General features: G+C 48.3%; 1 protein-coding gene across 1 annotated transcript in view; it reads left to right on the forward strand.

The window, feature by feature from the left end:
- Window positions 1–20,170, forward strand: part of DSCAML1 (DS cell adhesion molecule like 1) — a gene marked incomplete at both ends in the record, with an annotated part of 302,088 nt that overhangs the window by 4,399 nt on the left and 277,519 nt on the right. The window contains 2 exons of the mRNA XM_080930658.1: window positions 12,184–12,501; window positions 15,204–15,350. Coding sequence (XP_080786784.1) covers window positions 12,184–12,501; window positions 15,204–15,350 — 465 coding nt within the window. The remainder of the gene's footprint in view (window positions 1–12,183; window positions 12,502–15,203; window positions 15,351–20,170) is intronic.

A 20,170-nucleotide genomic window follows, 5' to 3' on the forward strand; every position in this document is an offset into this window, starting at 1 on the left:
GGGAACGGAGTGTTTGAACAGTGGGATCTGGGTGTCCGGACTGTAGTTAGGAGTAAAGAACCACAGGTAGATGAGGTGAAAGTATTAGGGAAGGCAAACTGTTGTCTTATCCTTTGGCCTTGGCTACTGAGACTTCCTCTTTTACTGTGATTAAGGCAGTTTGGGTGCATAGAAGACCTCCTGGGGGGGCAGGAGAAGACAGGCAGGCTGTGTAGAGTTGAGTAATGCTTGGAGGGCAGGCACTTAGGAGAGCTGTGTGATTACTCTTGGCAACCCAGCTGGGATATCTGTGGTGGGAGCATGGCCTAGGAACGGCCTTGTCTGTTTTTTGGGGGGCCCTGAGCAAATCTCACCTGGTTCTGAGGCCCGAAATGTGCCTTTGCATGCTTGCTGGTCCAGAAAGGTCCTGGTCCACTTGAGTCCAGAGGGTTCATGCTCTAAAGGGTGTTAAGTAGAGTTCTAAGGGGTCAAGTGGGGTCTCAGAGGATGTGGAATTAAAGGGGCAGAGTCAGTCTAGTGCTTTTGTCTGTTTCATATATTGTGTGTGTGTCTGTCTGTCTGTCTGTCTGTCTGTCTGTCTGTCTCTCTCTCTCTCTCTCTCTCTCTCTCTCTCTCTGTGTGTGTGTGTGTGTGAGTGTGTGTGTGTGTGTGTGTGTGTGTGTGTGTGTGTTTGTGTTTGTCGGGAGAAAACTGGTCTGACTTCAATGGTGAAAATTTGGAACCATATTAAACCCTTTGTGTACATCCTGACTCCACATTTACTGGGCATGAGACTTGGGAGGGGGGGGTCTCTTCGAGCCTCCCTTCCTCTATCTGTGAAGTGAGACTAAGGAAGATAAAGTATATACCGTAGTCAGAACAGAGCAGGTGCTCAATAAACATTAGGCTCCTCTGCTTCCTACATTGCCCCCGCCTTCATTCTCCTGCCTTGACCTCAAAATGAGGACAGGGGACATGAATTTCTTCCATCTATCACCCTGCAGGGTAGCCTTTGAGATTCTGCTTCCAAAGAGAGCTGCTGCCAAGTGGACACCTGGGTGTCCTTGGGGAGTCCTGCACCTCTCTTTCCCCACTTTTCCTGGTTCGTGGCAGCCATTGGAGAAGGCAGTGGTGGAGGACTAGCCTTTGAGGGAAGCCAGGGCTGGTTTCTTGTCTTCAGTGAAAGCTGAGGATGCTCAGTGTGTCTTTGCCATAATTGGTGTAGTAAAAGCAAGAAACATGGACCTAATTCATTGCAGGGTGTGTACAGGTGCCCCTCATAGAACGAGCCTTCCAAATGTCTCTGGGTGTGTCTTTTCCTGCTGGGGTGAGCCTCTCTGTGGTCCAGGTAGTCGTATGTTCAGAGACTACCCATGACCTTTGGAAGCCTGATGATCCCTTTATGACTCAATCTGCCATCCAGAAAGAGCATATGATACAGAGGTCAGGGGATGCCCATAGCAGGCTGTGGCCTACGGGAATCTGTAACTGGGAGGAGGGGCTGTTGCGAGCACATCAACCCATGTGCCCTGTTGGACAGATGTTTGTCCAGGGTTGCTGTGGCGTGGGCAGCATTAGCCTTAGGTATCTCTGGTACTGCTCTCCTCATCTGCTCAACACCCCTGCACCCTCCCCATGCCCTTGCTCCACATGAAGCTTGCTCTGACAGTTTCCAAGGTCACCATCTTCATTAAAAAAAACAGTTATTCAAATGCCAGTTGCATATTCATGAAGCTGATTTTTCCAAAGAGATGTGTGTGTGTGTGTGTGTGTGCTCGAGCACACACACACTCATATACACATGCATGGTTGGAGAGAACATTCTCTGTGGACCTAGAAAACAAGGTTTGGCTTGCCTATCACAGGCAAGTTGAGATACTTCTATAATCCATGAGATGGGTGGAGTGACCGGTGTTCCACGCGGCAGATATTACTGCATGTGTGCAATAATAAGAGGCATGAAATCCAATACTGCGTGACAGTGTTTTGTACATAAAAGGAAGCAACATATAAGCGCACACACATTTGAAAAACACAGCAAAGCAGTTTTCGCCCTAAAAATGTTATGCCAAAATTTAAGGTATAATTACTATCATGTCATCATAAGTGATGAAAAAGGCCTCACAGCTGTTTGTGCCTGTCTCCCTTCATGCCTCCACTCCCCCAGTTATGGCTAATTTCCCTAGTTTAGTTTTCTGTCATTGTTGAGAAAACTAGCATGTACTGCTATGCCTGAGGCAGCCATCTTCCCGCACTCCCTGTTTCCATGAAGGTGTGATGGGAAAAAGCCCACTTCTGTTTCCCTGCCCCTCTCTTCTAGATATGTAGACATGCTTTTACCCTAACTAAAACCCCCAGGAGCGATCCTCCCTCTAGAGAATTCACAGACTTTTGTGAGAGTCCTACTGTGGTCATCACATTAAAGGCTGAAATACTCCTCTGCAACCCTGAGAATCCTGCTGAGTCTTGTTATCAAGTTATCAAATCCTGGGTATCTCATGGATACCCTTGTTTCGGTATGGCTTGTCTGGAGCCAGAGGTGGTGGGGAGTGGGGGTAGTGGAAGTTGGAAGCCAGTTTGGGGAACAGGAGAAGAATCCATATGCCATGACCAGTGGTCTCTCAAAGTTATAGGATGCCTTGAAGAACATGGAGTGTGTCTCTCAGCCAGGCTTGATCCCTCTGGAGCCACCCTATTGGCTTCCCTTCCTCTTATATGTCCAGCAGCAGGGGACATTTTTGTCAAAGCTGTGACTGGGTGTATATTAGAACCCATCCTTAGAGCCAGCCGACCCTGGCAAGATCTTGTGCATTCTGCTTTCGTGGTCCACTTTGGACCACAAATCAAGACAGAGTCCTCGTCCCACTTGTCACCCCATCAGCCACTTACAAATGAACATCTTTCCCATCTGAGATCAGTCCTATGGTTGTAGAGCCTCCCCAGTCCCCCCGATGTTTCATCAGGTGGCAATATGCCGTTTCATGATGCTCCAATGTACCTGAGCTGCCAGAGGGGACAGAACAGAAAAAACACCGGAGCCCCGCTGATTCCCCCCCCCCAAGTCCAGGCACTGGCTAGCTGTGTCCTTGGGGGTAAGTGACTCCACTTCTCTAGGCTTTGTGAATGGAAGAGATTGGAGAAAATAATCTCTTAAGTCCCTCAAGTGCTAACAATCTAAATCTGGGATTCTCTGGGGACAACTGTGCTGTCTGAGCTGACTCCCTAGAAAGAACTTTCTGGCCATAAGGGGCCTTCCTTTGACAGGCCTTGTCTAGAAAGGGCTGGAAGATTAAAGAGTCTGCCCAACTGTCAGCTGTTACTCATGGCTCCTCCTGGAGCTGATGGTGCAGGGGCCTTGGAGGCTGAAGAATAGCTGCATCCTCACTGGATCTCAATGCTCTGCTTGCTGGGTAGGAGAGCAATGTCCCTTTTAAGAAACTACAACCCCGAGCCAAACCCACCCTGTTTCTGGTGGGAATAAGGAAGAGCCTGAAAAGCCATTCTCAATGAGCTTTGAAAGGGTGGTCATCTGAATGACCAGAGTAGGGAGTTGCTGGCATTGGGTTGAGAGAGAAATAAAACATCCAGTACCTGCAATGGTTCCAGGAAAAACAGAACTGCCCTATTCCACATTGCTCTACAGTATCAGCCTCTCCTCTGCAGTGCACATACCTTTGGAGACAGTCTGAGCGTAGTCTAGTCTCGTGTGGCTGTGGGGCATGAGCGTGAGCATCAGGTTTGAAATGCGGCTGTGCATGAGAAAGTGGGCAGCCAGGAAAGAACCAATATCCTCATCCATAAAATGGGCTGTTCTACCGAATGGAATTTCGATCAATGGCTGGATTAAAGGCTTGCACAAGAATGAGATCATCAGTGTCGCAAGAAAAAGGGAAGGTTCTTCATTTGTGGCTGCCTGGCACTAAAAAAAAAAAAAAAAAAAAAAAAAAAAAAAAAAAAAAAAAACCCAAACTCAACTCCTCCCTCCCCCAATCAGTGGCCAAGATAGTGTGGTAACCTAGGTAGGTATCCTGGCTAGTTTGCTTGTTCCTGTTGTTAATTTTGGTCAATGTAAGTTAGAGTTATCTGGGAAGGAGGATCCTCAATTGAGAAGATACCTCCATCAGATTGGCATGTGGGGTATGTTTGTTTGTTTTTATGTTTATTTTAGTGATTGATATGGGAGGGCCAAGGTCCCTGTGATCAGTGCCTTTCTGGGCAGGATGTACTGGGTTGGATAAAAAATCAAGCTGAGCATGCCAAGGGAAGCAAGCCAGTGTGTAGCAACCCTCTGTGCTCTCTGCTTCTTTGCCCATCCCCAGGTTCTTGTCTTAATGTCCTGCCCTGACATCCCTTAGTAATGGAGGTATAAACCAAGAAAACCCTCTCCTCCCCAAGTCGCTTTGGCCCTAGTGTTTCTGAAACAGAAAGCAGATTAGACACCAGGTGTGCCCAGATATGAGGAAAACCAAGGAGACTTGGTCCCTGTGGCTTCATCTTGCCCAATGACAGCACAAAGTCACCTTCCCAGTTACCTGGGAAGCACTCTGGTGCCATCTGGGAGAATCTTCCTCTCCTCCCCAGAGCCTAGCCGTACACTGTCTCCACAGCATAAATGAACCACAAAAGGGTTTTCTGGTGTCCAGCTCATCCTTTGGGGTTTGGCATGTACTGGTAGCTGAACAGAAACCCTGTGATTGCTCCCCATTGGGTCCACTTTGCCCAGCTGGGGCTTAAGAACAATCAGCTTGATGCTACACAATCTGTCTGTCTCACCTGTAAACTTTTGTGTGCAAATGCAGAGTTGTAATCAACCTTGCAAAAGAGTCTGTAAGACCTCTCCAGCCCTCCTGCTTCTGGGGCTCCATTGAAGGCTGTTGGGGGTGGGAGCACCAGGGGGAGCGGACAGCTGTGGGGCTGCCATGGCAATGTTTGTTCATTGATCACGATACACTTCTTCTTTTTTAAAAAATTCCATTGTCAAATTCAGTTAATACACACGGTGGGGAAGGCTTGTCAGCAAGCCCACAAGAACTATGTTGGTGGTATGGAAAACTCGAAGCCCAGTATGATGCATCTACTTTTCCCACCAATTGTTACCCTTGAGTGTGGATGGAAGACACTAGCTTCTAAAATAGCATTTCCGGCCTGATGACAGGCACGGGATGCCTGTCATCTAAGGCTCTGCATCTTTAACAAGCTCCCAGGTGACTTATACATATTCATGTGTATACACCTCTGTTTTAAGATATTCTTTATCACCGTCATCATCCTGGGTGCTCGGTAAATATTTATTGCATAGTCAGTCCTTTATCTCACAAGTACCTCCTGCTTGTCTCCTACAACAAGATCCTCATAACCACAGCCCCAAACACTTGAGTGGTGCTGGACACTGACTTTCTCCAGTAGCTGTCCTTGAGGTAGAGACTGTTACCTCCGTTTTATAGAAACTAAGGCACAGAGAGGGTAGGTTGTCATGCCTGGGGTTTGCACATGTGGCTTGTAACTGATAAAGAAGGGATTCAAAGCTAGGGAGAGCGGCTCTGACCCCACTGTGGCAGCATCTGCATTTGTGCCCAGGAGATAGAGTGATCACTGGGACAGTCACTGTCCTCAGGAATTCACGGGACTGCATAGTAAAAGGGTCCTCCTACTCCTTTGGTCCTGCCTCTCTTCTTGGTTCTTTTCCCCTGAAAGACCTGCTACCCTCTTGACCCATGCGTTCTGGACCTGGGCATATCCTCTTTAGAACTCTGAGTGGGTGTTTCAGGTGCCCAGTGCTGGCATAGAGGAGTGCCTCCATGCAAAGTCTAGTGAATGAAAGGAGTAAAAATTGCAAAGGAAGAGCACTAAATGGCTCATTGTCCCCGAGGAGGTGGGAGGTGTTGATATTCCAATCCCCTCTGGTTGTCACTTCTGATGATTGGGGATGATGACATGGGGTAATTCATTGTGCACCCCAAAAGCATGCCGGGAGACTGCAACCAGACACTACCCCACCCCACTCCAAGCAGGTGGAAGGGAGATACACGTGTCAGGTTTCCTTTGCCAAACTAATCCCCATGTGGTGCCCAGACAAGCCAAGGGTGAGCTAGTAGGTAGACAGGATGGATACTCCGGTTCTAGCTGCGACCCTGGGGGCAGCCAGATGCCCGGGGGCGATTTCTGGTTTAAAAATATTGCTGTGCTATTTCTACCCTTCTAATCTCCTAGTGATTTGGAGCCTGTTTTCATGAAACACAGCATCAGGGTGGTGCTCAATGTTACATGGGTAGAGGAGATTAAATGGTTTAAGTCTGGGCGCCTGTCACATGACAGCCGGGCCCATAACTTCCATTTTCTATTAAAAATCCATTTCCCCCTTTGACCAGAAGCAGCTTTGCTGTTGATCTGAATGTCTCTCTCTTTATTTATGAAGGATTCCTCCCCTACCCCCCCCCCCCCGTGCCTTCCCTTGCTCTCTGTAAATTTGCTTGGTTCTGTCTGCAGAGAGAAAAAAGAGCTGGAGGGAATGACAGAGATTTAAGGGGAAAGCTGTGGTCTGCTGTCATGGGATCTTCTTCCCAACTGGGGTTCATTTGGAGAAAGGGTGAAGGAGAAATGACAGAAGGTCTCAGTACAGTGATGGGAAAGCTCAGCTGGGCAGCCCCCCTCCCTGCAACTGGACTGTCCCCCTCCCTCTTCCCCCTCTAGTTCCCTCCCTCTTTCTACTCTTTTCTTTTTCTCTTTTTAATTTCCCTCCCTTCCTCCCTTCTTCCCTTCCTTCTTTTCTTTCCCTATTCCTTCCTTCTGCCCTTTCCCCTTCCCTTGCCTTCCTTATTCCTGACTTACCTACCTACCTACTTTCCTTCCTTCCCACCTACCATATGCCCTCATCTCTCCCTTGATCCTCTCCCTCTTTGTTCAGACACCACTCTTGTCCAGTCTGATCCTGAACTTCTGCTCAGGCCACTTCCCTCCTACCTCAGCCTCCTGAGAAGTTGGGAATCCTGTACACATCACTGTGGCTTGCTGCCGCCTTCTCTTCCTACCTGCATAATGTAGCAGTTACCGACTCCCCTAAACCTCCTCTCTTCCACCAAAAGAACCCTCACTTTTCGTGTCTGTACACATATTAAATAAGAAGGCCACTGAAGCAACTGTGCCCAGTGCACAGTCCAGTCCCCTCAGGAAATCAGGAGGTCCTTTCTAGGACCCTGCTTCATGCCAGTGAGTCCCCAGAGAGCTGCCCAACCCTAAAAGCTGTGTGGAGTACCTACTTGAGTAAGAGCAGCCGCCATTGTCAAAAGTCATTTGGACATTCCTCCTGGTGTCTTTTCCAGTTTGTAGATGCCACCTGCTCCTGTACCTCCTGCTACTGAAGATGGAAGGCCATTGTACCAGGTCATCAACCCTCCAGGCTGGAGGTTTCCACAGTTCCCCCAAACACACCCAACTCACTGACAATCTTCATGGCTGAGCCTCCCGGGCCAGCCTCCTATACCTTCCAGCTCTGTGAAAACCAGCCCGTCAAATAACGGGTTCTGTCCATCCCGGCTTTGATCTGAAATCTGTACTAACCATAGCTCCTGCCCAAATTTAGTTCTGTGCCAAGGCTTACCTTCTCCTCCAGTTCTCCATTTAGGCTCTTAGAGGCAGTACTCTTTGCCCTCTGACGCTGCCACCTTCCCTGGAATACCCTGGAACACTCAGCTGGTCCTTTGTGTATCTTTCCTGGAGTGATGAAAGACTCCAGTCAAAGACGACCTGAGAAGGGGTGGGGAGGTTAAGGAGTCAGCTAAGAGGAAACCGGTGGGGAGCCTCCAAGAGAGAGACTGGACCTCCTACCCAAAGACCCTTGTCAGAGGACTTGAGGCCTTTAATCTCCATTTCCTCTGCACAGCAGCTCCCAGAGGCAGGGAAGACATACAGATTCACCTGACCCATCTCACCCTACTTTTGGAGATGAGCACAGCAAGGCCCCCAAAAGGCTAAGTCACACTTACCTGAGGTCATGCACGCGGCAAGCGGTGGGAGCCCGAGAGGCAGTTCTGTCAGGCTGCATTCAAGGTTCTGTGGTGCCTCCCTCATCTCTGTCCTCTACTGTAGCACTCCACTCTGCACTTTAGCTCTCCACAGGAGCTGGAGCAGGAGATGAAGTCCCCTAGAGGCCACACTAGACTCCCCGTGGCCAGAGTGGGACCCTGGGCACCTGCTACTTCCTTTCTGTGCCACTGCGTCCCATCTATTCTCCGGCTGTCCCTGTGCCCAGATTTCCACTCAGCAAGTGGCAGAGAATCCAGATATCTGGTGGCCAGTGCCTCAGTTTCCCTCCTGCGTATCTGTTCACACCCTTCCCTCAGCAGATAGGGCGAGGCTAAATTAATGTTTATTTAAGGGCTTCTGCATTTTGAGGTGACGGGTGCCTTGTGATGGTAAAATATGAACCCAACCTAAGTGCAAAATGCTATTGTTTTACACCCGAGGGTGATGTTTCACAATGGCAATGCACTGTCAGGACCGTAAGCAGAAATGAATGGTGTGTCTAATCCTCTCCAGCTCCCCCACACTCGGAAGGCAGCGGCTCGCATCCTGGAGTGGGAGAAATATGAGGCTACTCGCCTTTTGCTATAAATCTACGGTTTCATCAGCCCTGACAGGTGGCTGGACAACCCCAGTCAATTCATCAATTAAATCTACCCATTTGTAGTTGCTGGGAACCTTGTGTCCTTGGCTCTGGGAAGAGCCAAGGCCTCCAAGTGCAGGAAGGCTGCTGTCAATGTGGTTGATGCTCCTGGTGGGAGCAGAGAAGGCCTGGGGAAGGGTTGTCCTCAGAGGCAAGGGGAAGGGAAGGAGATAGGAATGTGTATTTTGGCGTGGCTGGAATGGATGAGAGGGTAGACAGGGCTTTGAAGTCAGGAAATCCAGGTTTTTTTGTGGTTTGACTCAACTCGAGCTTGATTATTCAAAAGAACAAATAGGTCTAAGTTCTGCTTTCGATGTGATGAAGTTGGGCTCCTGTTGTGACTCCAGTCATGTTACACAAATAATTTAGATAAGCCAGTTATCTTCTTAGTCTTAATTTCTTTATCTGTAAGATGATAATAATAATAGTAATAATAATAATAAATTCACTTATGAAGTTAAGATGAAGGACAATAGCTACTTAATACTTATAAAAATATATAATGACCTCAGCAGGCCTGACCCTAGTGTGGCCCACAGCTGACAGTAAAGTCAGTGACAGCTGTTATTACTGTGTAAATACTGTCATCATAGAGGGTTCTGTCCAACTTAAATTGCCTCCCCAGACCTTTACAATAAGTATTTGGGAGCCTTCTCCCATAAATCAGATGCTTCCCGGATTCCTTTCTCTCTGAGAACTTTCCCAGTTTTCCAGGGTCTGTGTGTCAGACACAGTGGAGAGTTACTTTATACCTTGATGGAGTTTGGCTACCCAGATCCATGAGTCTGTCTGACGTGGTGGGAGGAGCTGATCAACTCAGGAAGCACCCAGAAATTCAGAGGGATGTCCAGAGTCAACCAGGGGCCACTTCCAGGAGAAAGGAGGGAGGAGGGAAGGGAGGGGGAGGGGAAAAGGGAAGGGATGAGAGAGGAAAGGTCATTCCTGACACCTGAAAATGGAAGTTGGCATCCTGGTTGTGTTTGAGGACGGGGAGGGCTCCTCTTTGATGCATTGATTAAGAAAATAACTGCTGGATTAAACTGCCTGGGGTGAGCATCCCAGCGGTCTCTCTTACTAGTTGTGCAAGTCTTAAGGAAGTCATTTCCTTTTGGAAATGCCTCCACTTTCTCCTCTGCAGATTGAGATGATAACATTCCCTGGTTATCCTGGGTTGTTGGGAAGACGCCATGAGGCCATAGAAGCAACATGGCAGACCCTCAGTAAAAAACGGTTGAACATATCTTGGTTGGGGTGCGACCTCTTAGTGGGTGAAAACAGAGCTCCACATATGAGAAGTCTTAACTTGTAAGATGGCCTGATCTTGTGATCATGAGGAATATTGCAACCAGAACAGGCGAGCTACAGAGCTTCTGTGGTCTCCCTGAGCAGACACGCTAGACTATTATGGGAGGTAGTATGAGAAGATTGCCAAGTGATGCTCCACCCCCCACCCCCAGAGCTTTTCAGGCGTTGAGGGTGCAGGGCTTGTGGGGACAGCAAATGCATTTGCTGCTAAGAGGGTGCCCCTGACACTGCAGCCAAAAGCCCACGATGTTTTTTTTCCCAGCACAGCTGCTAATGGCTTCATCACGGCTTTTTATGAGATGATGTGAATGGCTCTGGCCAATGAGGCTTAATGGCCTTTCCTCAGCGACCTGCCTGGTATATTCTCCCTAGAGGCTCTGCTTCGAGTTAAGGCAAGAATATTAATACAGTCTGGATGTGGGCTCTTCCCCTCCCCATAAAGTTGTGGAAATTGAGGTCAAGTTGGGTCTCCTGCAACTGTTCTTTAAACAAGCAGCAGCCCGTTGCTTACTCCTTCATCTTCTTAGTGGAGAGGGACTGGCTTCCAGCAAGAGACTAGGGGGCCAGGTTCTCTCTACCTCTGGGTTGGCCTTCTTAAAGGGGCAGGATCCTGAGTAGGGAGCAAGCCCCTGCCCCCAACTCCCACAACAGATCAGGAACAGTAGTTTCCAAGGCCTGGTGTTGGAGTAGGTGGAGCAGACACTGCCCTTCCTCCCGGGTGACCTGAGGATGCTTCTTTGTGGGAACAGCAATATCTCAGGGATGAGAGGGGTTTATGCAGTCTCTCCACACTGTGGAAAGAAGGTTAGGCACCTGTGATGAAAGAGAAGGGAGTTCTACAGGAAATCAAGACCAAGGCTGGATTGAATGGCCTTCTTGTTCCAGACCCCTATAGATCATCTGGAAAATGCACTGGGGGACCAGATAAACTTTAGGAACCTAAGACAGCCATCGGGGACTCCCACTGCCTTCCATCTCCTGAGCTAGCACCCTAGTTTCTCTACCCATCCTTCTTAGGCTGTGACTGTGAGAGACCCTTTCTCTGTCATCTGCAAAAGGCAGATGGAACACTATTTAGTAAGGTCTCCAAACTTCAGATCTGCAATTGCCCTGTGCTCTTGGTCAATCCCCTAAGTCCCTTAAACCTATGGGAGGGGGAATCTCCTGGGTAGTTGTTTTGTTATGTCAACTTGATGCATGTTATAATCATTTAGGGAGAGTGAACCCCAACTGAGAAAATATTTCATTAGAATGGCCTGTGGACACACCTGCAGGGAATTTTCTTAACTATTGACATGGGAAAGGGCCCAGTTCCCTGTGGATGGTTCCACCACTTGTAGGATGAGCAAGCCATGGGGAGTAAGCCAGAAAGCAGCATTCCTCCATGGCCTCTGCTTCAGTTTCTGCCTTGGCTCCCCTCATGATAGACTGTAACCTGTAAGGTAAACCGCTTTTCTCAAGTTGCTTTTGGTTGCATGTTTTTATAAAAGCCATGGAAACTTGAATTTATATAGATGATAAAAAGAGAGTTGCAGAACTGGAGAAGTGGCTCAGTGACTAACAGCACTTATTCTTTCCGAGGATCCAGGTTCAGTAGCTAGCATCCGTGTGGTAGCTCAAAATCATCTGTAACTCTTCTTACCGAGAGATCTGATACCCCTCTGACCTCCATGAGCACCACACATGCATGTGATACACATATTACAAAATCAATACTTTAAAAACACACAGAGAGAGATAGAGGAGGAAGGGGGGGAGGTGGGGAAGGATAGAGATAGGGAGGGAGAGATGGGGGGAGGGGAGAGATAGAGACCATCTTTTTCTTGGAGCTATGAAAGTGAGTTAAAGGGAGAGCTGGGAGTCGGTCAGGCTGAAAGAGTGGGTTCTGAGTACAGACCTAGGCACCTTTGTCTCCTCTGAAATGTGCATCGCCACAGTAGATGGTGACTTTGGACCCTCCATGCCACAGGGATTGCAGCATTTGTAAGGACTTGGCTCCGCACAGGAAACTTTTGACTTTTGACTTTCACCACTCCTGTACCAACTAACCTAGAGAGGTCTATAGGCCAGGCAGTGTCCTCTCTCTTCTTTGCCTGTGCCTGGTAAATAATGCAATATGGGCTTATTGACTGGCTGATACCCGAAGGCCGGATGAATCAGTGTCAGCCAGCAAGGCTTCCAAGGATGTTTCCATAGCAGACACTAACTGAGTCTCTCTCTCCTTGCCTCCCCTGCAGCCCGCCCTGAAGATGTTGGCACCAGCCTCTACTTTGTAAATGACTCCCTGCAGCACGTAACCTTCTCCAGCTCTGTGGGTGTGGTGGTGCCCTGCCCGGCCGCTGGATCCCCCAGTGCGGCTCTTCGATGGTACCTGGCCACGGGGGACGACATCTACGATGTGCCGCACATCCGGCACGTGCATGCCAACGGGACTCTGCAGCTCTACCCTTTCTCCCCCTCCGCCTTCAATAGCTTTATCCACGACAATGACTATTTCTGCACAGCAGAGAACGCAGCCGGCAAGATCCGGAGCCCTAACATTCGCATCAAAGCAGGTGAGGGGCCAGACACCTGCACCTTGACAGGACTCCCCATGAGGTCTAAACACAGAATGGGGTAGGCGTTGCCCTGGTTATATGTGGTGTGTACACAAAGATTGAAGGAAACATATACTTGGGGGCAGCTTGGTCACCTACTGTGTGTGCTTGGGTACAGCAGGCACCTCAGCTATGCATTCAAAGTAACTGTCTCCTTCACAGCACTGCATGTAAGTTGAGTGAGACAGAGCTCACCATTGGAATAGGAAAATGTTGCTTGGGTTTCATTTCCTAATGCCTCCTTTTCCTGAACTATATCAAAGAAAATGCAAGTTATTATATGTAACTGAAGCAACATGGTCCGACGAATACCTAGCACAGAGATACACTTACAGCACCCCAGAAGTCTTCTCTCCTGCTTTCTGTGGTCTCTGTCCTCAGGACGGCCATTTTCTTTCTGACTTGGAAAAATGTGGATATTTGGCCTTGTCTGTGCTTTATAGAAAATGGCGGCCCACAGTCAGCCCTTTCTTCAGCTCACTGTTCTCACTGTAGAGTTTGTCCTTACTGTTGTCTATGGTGGAAGGTTGGGCATTACCGCCTGTGTATAGCATTTCACTACATAATGAGGCCACACACTGTTTGTCCAGTTGCTGGTGAACAAGTGGACACTGCACAGCTCAGAGAACGGCTATTTCAGTTTATTTCGTGATGGAGATTCTGTGAGGAGTGGGTAGTAGGGTAAAAGGGAAGGGCTGAGCTCTGTGGGTCAGGTCTGCAAGTGGGTGGCCGGCTTGGCTCTGGTCTTTTTAATTAGGACATCAAAACACACTATACTTCTGATACAGATAGGACGTGCCCCAAACTGAAGTGTGTCCAGTGGTTTTCTTACAAACCTGGATCTAAGAGACCAGCCTCCCAGGCAGCTCCAGTGGGCCGTCTGTCCTGCAGCTGCAGCTCCAGTGTGCTGTCTGTCCTGCAGCTGCACTGGACAGGCCCAGGTGAGGAGTTTCTGAGAAGGCCAGCGGACCTCGTGACAGATTCTTCAGAGCTCTGGACTCTGATCTTTCACCATAAAACTTTTCTCACAGGACAAGGCTGTGAAGAATCTAAGCCCAAAGCTATGGAAGGGTGAGAGTTAAGCCCTGACTGTGCTCTGTCTGTGCCCTGATACTGAAGCATGGGCCTTCTCTCCCGGACTCCTGTGGGTGTCTTCTTGGCAGCAGGTCCTCTGCATTGCTTGGCCCTAAGTATAAACCTAAGTATCGATGTTTTTAAAAAAGAATCATTTTATATATGTAAGTACACTGTAGCTGTCTTCAGACACACCAGAAGAGGACATCAGATCTCATTACAGATGGTTGTGAGCCACCATGAGGTTGCTGGGAATTGAACTCAGGACCTCTGGAAGAGCAAGCAGTCAGTGCTCTTAACCACTGAGCCATCTCTCCAGGCCTCAAATTTGGATCTTGAATACTGGATTTAAGTCCTGTTCCAGTCTCCATAACCAGGATCCCTGGGCCAGGGGTAAACCATCATATCTCTAGCTACAGGCTTCTCCTTGAGTTAGGATCAGCCTTCTCAGTAAATCTACAAAGCTTTCTTACTGATGATGAGGCTAAGTTAAAGAAGTATTTTCCACCATTCTAGCTTTTTGCATAGGGTTCCCCAGATGGGGAAACTGAAGTTCAAAGGTTAACTTACCTGCACCCAGCACACCTATACAGCTCAGAGAGGGTCATGGCCTAACTGGCTGATATTTTATGTCCTCCTCCCCAGAATCCCCAGAGTTTGTGAGTAACACAATTCACCCACGACCTCCGCTACTTCAGGACCCTTGGGGGTCAGCTCCCTCAAGCTCCTTTGTGAGACTGGGTGGAGGCTGCCAGGCCCAGGGGAGGGTTAGACTGGAGCCCGACGGCCAGTCTCTCCTCTGTCCCTTTTCTTTCCTCCTCTCCTTTTCTCTTTCCTGGAGAAGAGAAAGGATGAAGGCCTGGAGAGAGCCAGGTCCACTGGAAACACAAGCAATTAAAGAGGTTCTTGATGATGCCAGAGAGGCTGCAGGTGCGCTGCTTAGGAGGAGGATGCCAGGGCCCTAGGTGTCGCCCTGGTAACCATGGCAAGGAGAGCAGAAAGGCATGCTGCCCAGGTGTCTGCTGGGGACAAGGTCTGTAGGCAGTGGGGGCTCTCGACGTCCCAGCTCTGCTTGGCAGAGAAGGGCATAGAAGGATGAAACCCCTGGCAGGGACCAAGCTGAGGAAGACAGAATAGACAGAGGCCTTCATCCCACTCTTAAGGCAGGGTCAGTCTACATGCAGGATATGACACATGAGTGGCTGCAGGTGACACTACACGAGGAATGAATACAGGGCTAGGAACAGGTAGAAAAGGACTCTAAATGATCCTAACATCAGAACCAAGACTGGATAGGACAATAGCAACAGGAGGTGGAGGGCAATAGGGGCACAGATACTGTATCGGTGTCTCAGACAACCCTGGTTTGAATTATTCTTTTCTACTGTCTACTAGGTAGCACCAATCCTATGAGGAGCTCAATATCTAAAAATTTCCCAGGGTGCACTGGAATAGGACTATACTGTTGTTAGCCCATATAATCTCAGCTTTATTTTGTCGAGTGACAGTCACTGTGCCCAGCACACTTGCTGTTCTTTTCCCACACCACCGTGGCTGTGTGACACTCTTTTTTCAATTTCCCACAGTTTTCAGGGAACCCTACACTGTCCGGGTGGAGGATCAAAGGTCAATGCGTGGCAACGTGGCTGTCTTTAAGTGCCTCATCCCCTCTTCCGTGCAGGAATACGTTAGTGTCGTGTCTTGGGAGAAAGACACAGTCTCCATCACTCCAGGTAAGGAATCATGGGTGGTGGCTGACAGAGCTACCCAGGTGGTAAATGGTGCCTGAATTGGTCTATGATCTGAATAAGATGGTGACAATGGCTTTAGGGACTGATCTGCTACTGCCCTGTGAAGTTTTGGCAAATGGGCATCTTTGGTGTCCATTTGATCATCCCTGTGCGGCATGGTGAAGTTCATGTGCTGAGGCCTGTGTTATCCCTGAAGGCCCTAAAGACAGGATGGGACTGCCATTGATCCCTGGGGCTTCTTTTGAAAGTGCCCTGATTTATGAGAGCCTTTGGCAAGCTTACCTTCAAAGCATGGTAAAGAACGGCAGGGTACATTTGTGCTCTGTGTGTGACTAGGGTAATGAGGTTGGAGGTTTGGGGAACCGAGCCTAAGGAAGTGTGCACACAGGAGTTTTACTTCCCCATGAAATGGCAGAAATGTCATAAGACTCCTCAGAAACTGACTTTGGAAAGGGATTAGTCCTGTGTTGTAGGCTTTGGAAACCTCTCATTGGTTTGGTCTCACCTAGGAATGATTGTCCCTCCAACAGGAACCTGGTCTTAGAGTTTCACAAATGGATCTCTTAAATCTTTGTTCAACCTTTAAGACTCCAATTCCCACCCTTCTCCCTTCTACACCCTGCAGGGGCTCCATTCCATCTCTTTGAAGGTTCTTTACAGGAAGAACTTTGGTCTGACCAATGTTCTTCAAGTGGCCCATGGGCGCTAAGGTCCCCAGCTAGTTGTCTAAAATGACCCATGGTTTTCATTGTTAGTTGGAGACCACAAGACTCTTTGGGAGCAGATCTCGGCCTGTGGGTTGTGGCCTCTTTAGAGATCAAATGACTCTTTCAAAGGTCACCTTAGACCATCAGAAAAATATAGATGTTTACACTACCATTCATAACAGAAGAAAAATCACAGTTATGGAGTAGCAGTGAAAATAACTTTATGGTTGGGGCTCACCACAACATGAGGACCTGTATTAAAGAGTCACAGCATTAGGAAGGTTGAGAGCTGCTGTTCTCTGGGAACTTGTTATAGAACCGAATTCTTTATCTTTCTAAGCAACCTTCACCCTGTGATGTGAGTGATACCTTTAAAATAGCAGTGTCCATAAGATTTGAATACTTTGAAATAGTGGAATCCAAATCTCTTGGGGGCAGGCCGGGATCTCAGCACTGACTTGAGATCTCCAGATTGTTCTAGGGGACAGTGGGATGGGACCCACACTTACGCGTGTTTGTAGCTCGCATGGCAGGGGCTTTTTAAAAAGACATCCATGTGTGCCCTCTCTCACTACTTTCCTTCCCTCGGTTCCAAGCACATGGCCAGGCCAAAAGATTTCCCATTGTTCAGTAGCTTAGCAGCCTGGTCATAGCCAGGCCGGCTCAAAGCTGCTTAAGGATGCCTTATCTTCTTTTTGTAAAATTGTAGGTTAACAGGAACTGTCTGGCTGGAGAGTCTCCGAGAGAAAGAGACAAAAGAGAGAACAGGAATCCAGGTTTGGGAATGGTTCCATGGGCACCCGTAGAATAAGAGCTTGGACCTCATGGGAGCCTCTGTGGGAGCTCTACAAGGCCGGGACAGAGGTCCCAAATGAGACATGGCATACACATCGAATGATCCAAACGGGTAACTGAAGTAGGGAGCACAGGCTGGTGGATGCTAGCACATCACTGGGGAAGCCTCAGAAATGGCAGACACTGGGGTTTCCATATTTCTAGCAGAGTCAGGTTTAAGATATTTAAGGACCATAAGGAAATATGGTATTTCTTATACACTTGGGTTTATGGATGAAGCATTATGTCTATTAAAATAATAATTATGTTATTAAAACTTTTTGGGCACTTACTATTTTCCTGGCACTGGGCTAAGGCACCTTTATACATCATCTTTTTTTAGCCTTACAGAAGCCCAGAAGTGCATTTCCCCTTTCTACTTTACAGAAGAGAGACCCGAGGCTCAAAGAAGGAACTCAACTTCTTCCAGATCACGTACCTATTACTCAAATAAGGCATAAATGGAAGCAGAATTTCCCCCAAGCCTGTGTTTCTCCTGTTCTCTGAGTAGTACCATGAAGCTTTAAATGTATGTTGTAGGCAGGAGAGCTTTGGGGAAAAATACTGTTGGTTTTTAAAGAGATGCTTTGGTGGGACCAGGCACAGGTAGTGACTAAGAACCTAAGAATCTGGGACCAGACTGTCTGGGATGGAAGCTCACTCCATGGAATGGGTCCATAGGGTTAGATTACAAATAGGCAATGTTCAGAAGGTTGCTTGCTGTTCTAAGGATGTGCTGGGTTGTAGCAGCCATTGTTTAGGTAGAACACAGTGTCCTTTGTTATTTCCACAGGTTCCTGTTGTGGTGTATGTGTTCCTACTGTGTAGCTGACCTGTGCGGCTGACTGGATTTCCTAGGAATGAGAACAGTGGGGTTGTGTTGTTGCTTGCTTGCTTCTTTGTTGTTGTTGTTTTTTTTTTTTTTCAAAACTCCTTGGCTCCTAACACATTACCCTCCATACTCACCCAGTGTCCACTGAGTCTGCTTGAGAATTCTGAGAGATTCGGGGAGAAAGCCCAGTTGGATAGGGACAGGAGGACAAGCTGGTGGGTACCAGCCAGCCAGACCTGAGCAGGTGGGGAGTGAAGTTTAACTAGTTTACGTGCCCAGGAGCTGGAGGCAGCAAGTTCCCCCAGGCCCCCTTGTAGCTGATGCTTCAGAGCTGTCTTTGATGTCTGGACCAGGCTGGTAGCCCCAAAGGGCATAATTACCAGAGAAGTGGCCTTGGTGATTATCTGTAGGACTGTGCTAAACTTAGGGAGACTGCCTTACTCTCCTTTTGTCTTAGAGAATTTTCCTCCCCTCTCTTGCCCTGCAGTTCCACCCATAATAATTCTAGACCCTTTTCTAGCTATTTTTTATATATATCCAAGGACAGTTTTCCCAATGCATTGAGTCTAACTAATATGCTCCTGGGAGCCCAGGGGACCAGAGACAGTGGAGTTTAGTGGCTTCTGGTCTCTGTAGGTGAGGACCAAAATTGTGGCCACAAGGTACATGCTCTGATTTTGGAAAATGCAAAAAGTGTGCACAGTTTTATAAAGTAAGGCTTTTACATCCCTGGTGTTCACATATACCCAGTGTGCACACACCCAGTGCATAAGCTATGTACTTTGTGATAAGCAGGTCCTGCTTCTCACTGAAGAGGTGTCAATCATCTGGTCTGAAAGCAGAGAACGGTGCAGCAGTGTTTGTATCTGGAGGGGAACCACTTTAACTTTAATCTCTAGGTCCATGGGGCTAGTAGCTAAGATTCTACGCTTCAGGACAAGCAGGAACAGGTACTGGGAAGCTAAAGGAAGACCAGGCCGATGTGGACCATTTGAGGTCTCAGAAAGCATCCTTCTTGGGAAAGGCATGTACCCTGGGAAGAAGGCCTGTTGGCCACAGAATGGGAACCAAGCCTCCTGTGCCATTTTCTGAAGGAGCCTGGTATCTAAACAAGCTCTGGGAGTTGAATATTTGCTCACAAGCTGCCCTTCCTGGCTAGCTATGCTGTCTTGGAGCAGGCCACCGAAGTTCTCTCCAGCTTTTCGTTATGATTTCTCAGGGCTGGGGGAGGCGAGAAAGACTTTCTCCACTTGCCTCCCCAACCTCTTCTGCCTCCAGCTTTGGGTTGGTTTTGAATCTAGCCTTCTAAAAGTGTATGAAAAATCTTTGACCTGCTGGTTTCCTAATGTCTCTCCTACAGTGCGTACTGTGTGTTTGTGTTTGTGTGTGTTGTGTTGTGGTGTGTGTGTATATGTGTGTGTATGTGTGTGTGTAGTATGTATAGTGTGGTGTGTGTATGGTGTGTGTATGGTGTATGTGTGTGTGTATATGGTGTGTGTTTGGTATATGTGTGTGTGTGGTGTGTGTCTGTGTGGTCTGTGTGGGGTGTGTGGTGTGTGTGGTGTATGTGGTGTATGTGGTATATGTGTGTATGTGTGGTGTGTGTGTGTGGTCTGTGTGGTGTGTGTAGTGTGTGTGGTATATGTGGTCTGTGTGGTATATGTGTGTATGTGTGTGGTGTGTGTGTGTGTGTATGTGTGGTGTGTGTGTGGTATGTGTATGTGTGGTGTGTGCTGTATGTGGTGTGTGTGTGGTGTGTAGTGTGTAGTGTGGTGTGCGTATGTGGTGTGTGTGTGTGTGTGTATGTGTGGTATGGTGTGTGTGTGGTATGGTGTATGTGTGTGTATGTGGTGTGTGTGTGTGGTATGGTGTGTGTGTGTGGTGTGTGTGTGTGTGACATGTGGTATGTGTGGTGTATGTGTGTGTGTGGTATGTAGTGTGTAATGTGGTGTGTGCATATGGTGTGTGTGTGTGGTGTATAGTATGTATAGTGTGGTGTGTGTATGGTGTATGTGTGTGTGTATGGTGTGTGTGTGGTATGTGTGTGTGTGGTGTGTGTGTGTGGTGTGTGTGGTGTATGTGGTGTGTGTGGTATATGTGTGTGTGGTGTGTGTGTGTGTGTGTGTGTGTGTGTGGTCTGTGTGGTGTGTGTGGTGTGTGTGGTATATGTGGTGTGTGTGGTATATGTGTGTATGTGTGGTGTGTGTGTGTGGTGTGTGTGGTGTGTGTGTGTGTGTGTGGTATGTGTGTGTGTGTGTGTGTGGTATGGTGTGTGTGTGGTGTGTGTGTGTGGTGTGTGTGGTATGTGTGTGTGTGTGTGTGTGTGGTGTGTGGTGTATGTGGTGTGTGTGTGCTGTGTAGTGTATAGTGTTGTGTGTGTATGTGGTGTGTGTGTGTGTGTAGTCTGTGTGGTGTGTGTGGTGTGTGTG

This window comes from Micromys minutus (genome assembly GCF_963924665.1).
Source record: "Micromys minutus genome assembly, chromosome: 16".
In the NCBI taxonomy this organism is placed as follows: Eukaryota; Metazoa; Chordata; class Mammalia; order Rodentia; family Muridae; genus Micromys; species Micromys minutus.